An 11,132-nucleotide genomic window follows, 5' to 3' on the forward strand; every position below is an offset into this window, starting at 1 on the left:
GCATGCAAATGTGTATATGACGCGAATTTAACACACTTTACTCTTCAAATGTAACACACTTTACTCTTCAATATGTGAAAAACAATAATCTCATACCGAAGTTGGCTTCGTGCATACAATCGCATGTGGCAGTGGTCCAGAGCACATCGTTCAAGTCTCAATCACAACTTCTATTACGCTGAAGACAAATATACCGACCCAAACAGTATGTCTACCGATATTTAGTTCTCTGATATATCCAGCATTACAAATCTTATCTGAAATAAATCGCATGGAAGAAATAAACTGAAACGCATCCTTGTGTCCCTACTTACAACAATGACTGATTAGAGTATTTATTTTCGCCTACTTAACTACCAACATGAAACTTAGTTAGTAGAGAGTAAGGATAATTCTCCAACGGATTGCGACGTCTACTCGCTGTATTCTGGAATATTGATTACCAATTCTTTTTGCGGGATCTGGACAATTCCCCTAGCTAGAGACGCCCAGAATGTAGAAGAATACAGAGCACCAGTGTAGGCTTGGGTTGTCCTGAGCATTCAGTTTCCCAAGAACTTTGTGACAATGTGGATACGATTATGAGAATTGAGTTTTCGGTTTATTGATTAGACATGGCAATTGGTGCATGGAACGGAAGCTATTGTAGAGTGCCTAGATTATTGCAACTAGATCTGCCAAAGCAGACTCCACCGAAAACGACCAAACCGCTCGATTGAAAGCCCCAGCACAACAGCAGATCGTCAATTGGAAACTTGGAATCCCAATCAGATCTACAAATCGAACTGTTACCCGAGCACGATTCTTATAAGTGATTATTTTTGAGAAGCTGGTGATTCATAACACCGTCTGGCGCAACTCCAACATCGACGTAATCTGTCAGGTCGGCAAAAGAACTTGACTAAACTACTGTGCAGATTATAGTCATGGCACTAATGGTGTAGCACACGAGGGTTTAGATTGGACCAGCCGAAGTCCACACATGCGGAACACTGCTCCTGTTGCAGCTTCTCAACGTGATGCCAACTCTTCTTAAAACGCACAAGAAGATTGATAGACCTTCTTATCCCAGATTGTGAAGATGAGATCGATGATTTGTCTAGCTAAAGTAATAAGTGCCATGAGTGCGGTAATGTGAGATTGCTACGGTGTGATAAGGGGTCCTGCGTCGATGGTCATGCCGGCCACCATTACTGCAGGGCGAGCCGCGAAGCTGGTGGCCTTGGAATAGAAGCTAGTGGAGTCTTTTAACCCCGAGGTGACGAAGAAAGCGCCGTTGTGAAACACATCATCCACGCTTCGCCAGTTCCAATTCTCCCCTCCGTCATTCGTGTTGCCATTACTAGAAATGCACTTGGTGACCTCCTTGGTGTTGCCTGCCATGAACTTATTACCCTTGCTGTTGATGGTAGGACTCCCCCCCCCAATGGCGTACATTGCCCACCCGGTGTAGTAGTTGTTGACTACATGAAATCACCCATATCGGCATCTACAAGAGTAACAACGATTATCCGTCGCAACAGAAAGCTTGGAAGGGACGGAGGTCAGATTATCCGATTCAAGTTGCACGACACTGTAGTTGAGATGATCGGGTTTGAGGTAGAAGTGGCGACTCACCTCGGAATGCGTTGGGTCAGGCCCTCCCCAAAGTGATTGAAAGCAACCGTGACCTGCATTGCAATGTCGATGATGTCCGCAGCGTTAGCTCCGAAGAGCATCACCTTGTTGTGATTGATAAAATAGTTGTTGGAGATCGTGATTCCCTTGGATCCCTCTACTACGTGTACCAATCCATCGGCTGAATTGTAGAGGTGATTGTGATCTAACCAGATGTCCCGAGAACCACGGATTGTCACTGCGTCTCCATCGGTCCTGCCCCTATCTCTGATGTGGTCGGGAGAAAGCCTCATATCCGCGGGGCCAGTAGGCTTGCAATCGTGGATGGAAATGCCGTGAATTGTGATGTTGCTCACATTCTCGGCGGTAAGGCAAGCTCCTCCAGCGATGTGCACATCTGCACCTCGCCCGTCGAGGGTCTTGTGGCTGTTCATCAGAAGCTCCTCCTTCAGCTCAATGTTCATGTTGCCGGAGAACACAATTTAGAGTGGCTCTGTTTGAATCAATCCCCATCTGAGTGTGCCAGTTGCAGGGTTAATCGCATCATCGTCACTGTTGTCCGTGACGATATTAACTTCGCCATTCATCCCCCCTGCAGAATTTTTGCCGAACCCAAGTGCGCAATTCGCAAGCTCTTGTCGGTTCTCCTTCCATCGATGGTCACATCTCCAGCAGTCGTCGATAAGGTTACCTGATCCACAGTCAGAAAGCGCTCGGCGTGTGTAATTCTCTCATAGGGAGAGCGCTGCAACAAAGTCAGTCTCAGAGGATCTGGATCCGCCACCAACAACACTGCCATGGTCTCTCTGACCGAGCACAATCATCGCAATTTAACAAATGGATACCCACATGCTGCGGCTGGGTTGAAGTGGCGATGATATAGACGTCCATCTAAACTTAGCCAGATTGTGGAGCGTGGTCTGGAAAACCTGTCAATAACTGTTTGTGCGGCGTTTTGAACAGAGTCTTCGAATATGCTTGAGGACCAGCTTGAGTACCAGCTTGAGAGCAAGGCAAGTGCTATCAGCGACAGGATTATTGTAGCTGTGCATAGTGATGCCATGGTATCTTTGGAAGGAACTCTGAAACTTTAAATTAGAAGATTAAAATTTTAATAGTATATTTAAGAGTTGTTGAAGATCAGCAACATCTAGCATAGTTGCTGCCACATACAGTTAAACCATAGTAAGTTGTTAATAGTCAAAAGATAACAAAGGATTAAAAGATGTTACTATAGTGGCGGCTAGGGTTTTAAGTGGCAGTTGGTTGAGAGGAATCTAGGGTTTAGTTGGATGTAGGAAAGAAGGATGAAAACGATTGTAGATAAATTTCATCTATAATTGATGTAAACTCTAGTTGTAAGTAAAAAGTGTTGGAAGTGAGAGTTATTTTACTCCACACTTCACTTTATGTATACCTTGTTGATGTTAAGTGTTGTGGTTTCTAACTTCTTTTTTTTCAATAAGTTATGGGCTTACTTACATTTCCTTGTGAGTTTCTTTGAAGTTATATGAAGTCTTTGTTGTTGTGTGGAATAGATGATATTGTTGTTGCTGATATTAGAATTTTGAAACTCCTAACTTTTAGATTCAGATCTAAATCTAGATCTTTGTTTGCTCTTACTTATTATTAAGTGCATCTTGGATTCAAAGTTTGATTTACGTCTTATGGTGATGTTATAAAGTACTAGTGTTGTGTTTTCTTATTGATTAAAATCCTTAGTAGACTAACTTTGTAGTTTTATGTGTTAAAAGAGCTTAAGGTGCTTAAAAGACCTTTTATAGTGTTTAGAAGTGATTTGTGAATTTAAAAGTAAGAGAAGAGTGAGAAATCTGGTTTAAAGCATTGATATTGATCATTGAACTTGTGAGAGGTCATAGAAGTGAAGTTGAGAGTGTTTTGAAAGTGAAAACACTAATTTATTTACAAAGAAGGTATTTTGAGATTTTAAGGCAATAATACCTTCTTGCTGATTTTGAGAGCTTTAGAACTATTTCTCTTTATCTTTTTTAATACATCTCTTTCTTAAATATGGCTTTAAGTGACAGTGAAGGCTTGAAAGCAATTGAAAAGTTTAGAGGTGAGAATTTCTACCATTGAAAGGTCAAAATAGAATTTTTGTTGGCTTCTTTAGATCTATGGAATACTGTAGATGAAAGTGAAGCGTCTCCAAGCATGCATGCTAATACAAAGGAGAAGAAGGACTACAAACGTCATGAAAAGAAGGCCTTTGGATTGATTGCATACAATGTTGATAAAGCCAACTTCTTCCTCATTATCTCTTGTAAAAGACCACAAAAAGCATGGAAGAATCTTTGCAACATCTATGACATCAAAAACTTATCCAACATCATCTACACAAGGAAGAAGTTCTTCACATTTAAAATAGAAGAAGGTGAAGACCTCATGGCACACATTAGCAAGTTGAAGGTACTTGCAAATCAGCTTGCAATTGTTGACAAGTCTTTAAAAAGGGTAGATGTTGTCATGACTCTACTCTTGAGCTTGCTGGAATCCTATAGCTATCTTATTATGGCTTTGGAATCCATTTAGATGAAAGAACTCACAATGGACTTTATGACAGTGAGACTTAGTCATGAAGTAACTAATAAGAAAGAAAAAGAGCCTCAAAGTGAAGATTTAGTACTCTACTCACAACAATGCAAGGACAACTATTCAAATCAATGATGTAATATCAAAACTTGCTTCATTTGAGGCAAAGTAGGACATTTTGTTCGAAATTACTATAAAAGAGAAAAGATGAAAAAGAAGAATGCAAATAATATACAAGATGAGTTTAGAAGATAAGATTATGCATTCATGGCAACAAACAGGACCTCTATGGCTGCCATATCAAGATGGATTGAGGATTCAAGTTATTCTAAGGACATGACACTTTATAAATATTCATTTGACACTTATAAAGTTATTTCAGTATCAAATGTGATTTAGTGGATAATGGCACATGTAAAGCCATTGGAATTGGTTCTATTATAGTAGAGGTGGTTGCAAATGGAAAAATCAATAGGATCACATTTCAAAATGTCTTTTATATGCTCAAGATGAAGCAAAACCTACTTTTGATAAGTAAACTTGTAATGGAAGGTTTTATGATTCAATTCAATAAAAATGGATGTTTTGTAAAATCATTGTATAGAAACATGATTGCCATAGGCTCTAGAGAGAGAAATTTGTACTACCTTGAATATAAGAAGGTCAACAGAGTGGAGATAGCTGCATTTGTTAAGTTTATATCAAACCAAGACAAGTTGAATATATGGCATTGTTGCCATTTAAACGTGAAAAGTATGGCAAAGCTTAAATCTATAATAAGGGACTTAGATCTTAGCAAAACAAGCCAAAATGCAATACAACTTGCATGTAAAGGATGCATACAAGAAAAATAATAAATGGTCTCATTTCTAAGTGGTGTAGCAACACATGCTTTAAAGTTGTTGGAGATTGTCCATTCTGATATATGTGGAGCTATAAAAAATACAAGTATTGGAGGAAGAAGATATTTTTTTATTTTCATTGATGATTTTTCAAAAAAGATTTGGATTTACATTCTTAGAACAAAAAATGAGTACTTTTGGAAGTTTAAGGAGTTTAAAGTACTTGTTGAAAAATAAAGTGAATGCAAGATCAAGGTACTGTTTATGAACAATAGAGTTGAGTACATGTTTAAGTAATTTGATGTTTATTTGAAGAATAAAAGAATTGTTAGATAAACAACAACTCCATATATTCTACAATAAAATCATATTGCTAAAAGGACAAATCAAATTATTGTGGGGATGGCAAGAAGCATGTTTCATGCTCAAAATCTTAGTTATGAATTTTGTGCAGAAGCTGTGGTGAATGCAATATATACAAGGAATAGATATTCAACAAATGTTCTTGCATCAATAACACCACAAGAAGCTTGGAGTTAGAGACAATCTTGCATTTCAAATATGAAGACCTTTGGATGCATTGTATAAGCAAAGACACCAGATTGTAAGAGATCCAAACTTGATGCAAAAGGTACAAAGTGTGTTTTTTTAGGATATTATGAAGGTATCAAGGCATATAAGCTAATGTGTTTGGACACCAAAAAGATCATCAAAAGTCGTAATGTCGAATTTTTAGAGCATAAAAATACTTGTGAACACTTGAAGATATATCTAAGTATGAATAATGGTATATTTGTAAATACATCTTCAAATTTAGCAAAGAAATAAGAAGATAAAGACAATGAAGATGGTGAAGGTGTAAATGAAGATGAAAAGATAAAGAAGAAGGCCTTGCAAATTCTTAGGACTAGTAATGAAGATGTTGAAGATTATGATGATAATAATGATGAAGAGTATCAACTTTTAACTGAAAAAAGATAAGCTTTAAGAAAAAAGAAGCTTAGAAGAGAGCTTAGAGTACAATAAGCTGAATCTTCTTAAAATGAAAGAAGATATCCCTTGAGAGAAAAAAGACCTCATAGCAAATAGTAGAAGGACCACATCTTTCTTCAAGTAAGTGAAGAATATGCAAATGTTGCTCTCTTTGCTGATCCATTGTCTTTATATGATGCTATAAAGTCTCAAGATGCAATGAAGTGGAAAAAGGCTACAGAAGAAGAATATCAATCTCTTATGAACAATAGTATATGGGAATTGATATCTCTTCTAGCAAATTGATCTAGTATTGATTATAAGTAGGTGTTTAGGACTAAAAGAGATGCAACAAGTGTGGTAGTGAGGCACAAGGTAAGATTAATTGCCAAAGAATATTTACAAGTGTTGATATTGACTTTAATGAGATTTATATACATGTTGCCAAATTCACCATTATTAAGACCATTATGGCAATTGGAACAGTAATAGATTTGGAAATATACCAAATGGATGTAAAGACGGCCTTTTCAAATGAAGAATTGGAAGAAGACATCTACATGGACTAACTTCAAGGATTTGTACAATAAAGCAAATAACATGTTGCATGCAAGTTGAAGAAATTATTGTATAGATTGAAACAATCACCAAAAGCATGGTACCAATGTATTGACATATTTTTTGTCAATAAGAGATTTGTAAGGAGTGAGGCTAATGATTTATTATATGTGATGCAATGTAAAGAATTCTTGCTAATTGCAATCCTCTATATTGATGATTTGACCATCTTAGCTAATAATATGAAAAAGATAGATTAGATGAAGGTCATATTACAAAAAGAGTATGAAACGAGTGTTTTGAGAGAGTTCCACTATTGCTTAGGAGTAGAGTTTATAAGAGATCATGGTAACAAGACCATTACAATGAGCCAAAGCAAGTACATTAAAGAAGTATTGAAATGTTTCAATATGGAAGAGTGCAAGTCCATTGGAACACCTTTGGAGGCCAATTTGAAGTTGATGAAATTTACAGATGAAGAATATGCATATGTTGAAGGTGAGATGCAAAGTATTCTATACAAGGTAGTAATAGATCCACTTATATATACAATGGTGGCTATAAAAGTAGATCTTGCATTTAGTATAAGTGTTGTAAGCCAACACATGACTTACGCAAGACCTTTGCATTGGACAATGGTAAAAAAGATATTGAGGTACTTAAAAGGTATAAAGAACTTCAAATTGTGCCTTACTGGTAAGAATATTAATTTGCAAGGATATTATGATACAAATTAGACTGGAGATGAAAATAATAAAAGATCCTCAATAAGATATGTGTTCTTTATTGGAGTGAGAGTCATTTCATGGAATTGTAAGAGACAATCTACCATTGTAAGATCAACTATGGAGGTTGAGTATATGATAGCAAGTCATTGTGCAATAGAAGCATGTTGGATAAGACAACTCTTAAAAGACATTGGACTAGTAAAATTAGAAGTAACTCCAATAATATGTGACAATTAAGGATATCTTATATTTACCAAGAATCCAAAGCACCATTCGAGAATCAAGCACATTGATATTCAACATCATTTCATATGAGAGAAAATTGAAGATAGAATAATTGGTATGAAATATTGTACTACAAAAGACATGCTTATTGATGTGCTTATAAAAACTTTGGTAAAGGATAGACACTAAAAATTGATAGAGGTATTAGGCTTGAAAGTCTTTTAACAATTAGCAAAGTGGGAGTATTGAAGATTAATATGATCTAGTATAGTTGCTGCCACATAGAATTAAACCCTAGTAAGTTGTTAATAGTCAAAAGATAACAAAGGCTTAAAAGATATTACTATGGTGGCAGCTAGGATTTTAGGTGGCGGATGATTAAGAAGAATCTAGGGTTTAGTTAGATGTAGGAAAGAGGGATGAAAATGATTGTAGATAAAGTTCATCTATAATTGATATAAACTCTAGCTATAAGTAAAAAATGTTAGAAGTCAGAGTTGTCTTACTCCACACTTCACTTTGTGTACAACCTTGCTGATGCCAAATATTGTGGCTTCTAATTTTTCTTTTTTCAATATAAGTTTCTTAAGTTTTTTTACTTTAAAAAAATTATTATATTCATTATTACACTTATTATATCTATACTTTAAAGATTGATTTTATTTTTATTTTTATTTTTTTATATATGTATGTTTTATATTTTGTAACATACTATGTGGGCGACAAAAGTTTTAGAAGGGTGTTTGCTTGGACTAATTCATTTTCTTCAGTAGAATGTAAGAGAATCCTTTAATGTACATTTATTTTGATATTTTATTTTTAGACTCTTTAGTAAATTTTGAGATAGTATTTTATAGAATTCTAAAAAATTTTCTAGTTGGAAGTTAAAGTGTAGTAAAAAGTTTAATTTTTCTCAATTCAACATAAATCTTGTGTAATGTGTGCTAAGTTTTTAATAAAACCATTGCATGAGTATTTTTTTTTATCAGATATAGCTCTACTATTAGAAGTATATAATGTATAATTGGTGTGTGTATAAAATTAATTAACTCCAAATTTATTGTGGTTATTATTTAATTGATAACCAAAGCTTTGATTAAAAAATTACAAAATTACAATAGATATATTGAATGCAAAGTTTAAAGTGGAAGAATATAATATAAAAGATTAATTATGAATTTTACCAAATAAAGATAAAAAACCACTTTTACAAAATAATATGGATATGAATATTTCCTTCTTATGATGTGAATATTATAAAATATTCAAGAGTATTGATATGGTTTTTTTAAGCTTGCAAGTACAAGCATAAAGCTCAAAAATAAAACAAAGAATTTTTTTAATCGAAAATCTTAATACTTGGATCCTCATCGGAATTTGTTTTATACTTAAAAATTATATGAGAGAAAAAATATTTAAATAAATAAAATAATGGCATATAAGTAGAATAAAGAATGAAATTTTTTATTTTTCAATTAATTTTTTATTTTAATCAAATATGTTCTTAAATAGAAGAAGGAAAAAAATAAAAATAAAAAAATAGTTTCACATCGTTGTAACTATATAAAAAAAAATCGGAATTTTTTATAGTTATAGAGGAAGCATTAGTTTTTTAAAAAAAATGCTGAAACTTTTCTCAATTAATAGAAGATACCATCACATATAAAATAATAAAAAAGTAAAAAATGATGATTTATGTTCACTCAAGTGTTTGGAGATTTTAAATATTTTTTTTCAATGATATTGCATTTTGGTATCTCCTATAGACAATTATTTTGAAAATTTATACATTTATATGTTAAAGAAAAAAAAAAAAAAGTACTTTCGATTTTCAACCAATAAAAGATTATGGTAGAAAAAAATAAGAAAATAAATTATCATAGGTCTAATAATAAAAAAATTATAGATAAAAAAATTATTATTTTTATGAGAATAAAAAAATCTTAACTTAATTATAATATGTCTACTATAATAAAAATAAAAATAAAAGTAGGAAAAAAATTTTAATTATTAAGTATTGATATCAAATTAGATAATAAAAATAGAATTTTATTGCCATTGATTTTACTATCTCTATCATTTAAATATTTAATTACTTTTTTTGTATTAAAAACATATAATAGAGCCAAAAGAGGACAATATAATTTTCTTGTCTATTAAGATAAGATAAAATACTAATAGTAATGCTTTATATTTTGTAATATTATATATATAATAAATAACCATAGACAAAATTCAGAGTAAAAAAAAATCAAATTCAGATTTGTACCTTGATTAAATTGAATTTTTTTAGTTTAAAAAATATAATATATATTTTTTTAAAATATTTTTTAAAATTTAAACAGATAGATCACAAATATTAAAAGTAATTAGTCTTAAGATATATGGATGTATGATTATGGTTACTTATATCATAAGTTTCTTTAATATTATTGATTTTACACTTATAGTCTATATAATGGTACAATTGTATATATAAAATGAATATTTTTTTACAAGAATATAAATTATTTATTTAATTTTTATTATAATATTTAAAAATAATAAAGAAATATTAAATAATATTTAGTATTTTATTAATTTTAAAATAATTTTATTTATCTAGATGTCATAAATTCAAATAAAGTGCAAAAAGTAGAATTCTAAAAGATTTTAAAGAAAATGTGTGGTAATAAAGAATAGAAGGATTTAATATATATATATATATATATATATATATATATATGGATTCATAGGAGATAATACTAAAAATAGAAAAATTATTGTATTTTTTCATGAAGTAAATTCAATGTTTAGGATTTAATCAAAGATAGACATTTGGATTACATAAGTAAGGAAGAGCTTCTAAAACTACATAAGTAATAATTTCTAAAAGAGATAAATTTTTATAAAGTATTATTTTTAAAATATTTTATGTTTAAAAAAAAAAAAAAAAAAAAAAAAACACTTATATTTTTATTATATTAAAGATAGGAAGTTGATATTTCTATTCTAAGTTTTATTATTCCTACCAGACATAGTCTTACATCTACTACATTGTCATTTTTGTTGATGTTGTACTTTTGTAATGTATTCAAAGACAATTCAGCTTTGATCAATGCTCTAATGAGTCATCTCTTTGTCTTTGATACTAGTAATTAAAGGCGCTCATAAACATTGGCATTTCAAGGACATGATGGAGTCTTTTAAGACAATTGGCAACATGTATAGGCTACTTCTTATGTTTTACTAGTAGCTTTATTAATATAATTTGAAAAAAATAAAATAAAATAAAATAAAAAATGTTTGTTATGTCTTGAGAACCTTATCTAGTGAATTGTAGTGGGATCACATATGATAGATTTTACCACCAAAAAGACATCTCTACTATGTTAGATCAATTGCTAGTATGAAAGTCAAAGAATTAGTCTATTATGGCATTGATTAAATCAAAATTATCTTTGAATATGTCACAAAAGCACATCAACAACAATAACAACAATGTCAACAATAATAAGATTGTAGTGAGTACAATATAATATGAGATAAAAATAAAATAAAAAACCTAAATAGAAAATTTAATTTTCTTAAGATATCCTAAATTATTTATATTAAAATATTTAAAAAGTTGTATTATTTTCTTCTTAAATTAAAGATA

General features: G+C 31.7%; 1 protein-coding gene and 1 pseudogene across 2 annotated transcripts; both read right to left on the bottom strand.

Annotated features, from left to right (window-relative positions):
• Positions 1-579: 579 nt before the first annotated feature.
• LOC141045729 (putative pectate lyase 5 pseudogene) lies at positions 580-1,437 on the bottom strand (annotated as a pseudogene). Its single transcript, XR_016504361.1, has one exon. The product of XR_016504361.1 is annotated as a putative pectate lyase 5 pseudogene (transcript).
• Positions 580-2,669, bottom strand: LOC112286017 (putative pectate lyase 5). The gene is given in 2 exon segments (XM_073535899.2): positions 580-2,345; positions 2,616-2,669. Coding segments are annotated over 2 exon segments (786 nt in total). The 3' UTR covers positions 580-1,613.
• Positions 2,670-11,132: the final 8,463 nt, after the last annotated feature.

The sequence above is a fragment of the Physcomitrium patens genome, chromosome 8, assembly GCF_059467195.1.
Source record: "Physcomitrium patens ecotype Gransden chromosome 8, ASM5946719v1, whole genome shotgun sequence".
In the NCBI taxonomy this organism is placed as follows: Eukaryota; Viridiplantae; Streptophyta; class Bryopsida; order Funariales; family Funariaceae; genus Physcomitrium; species Physcomitrium patens.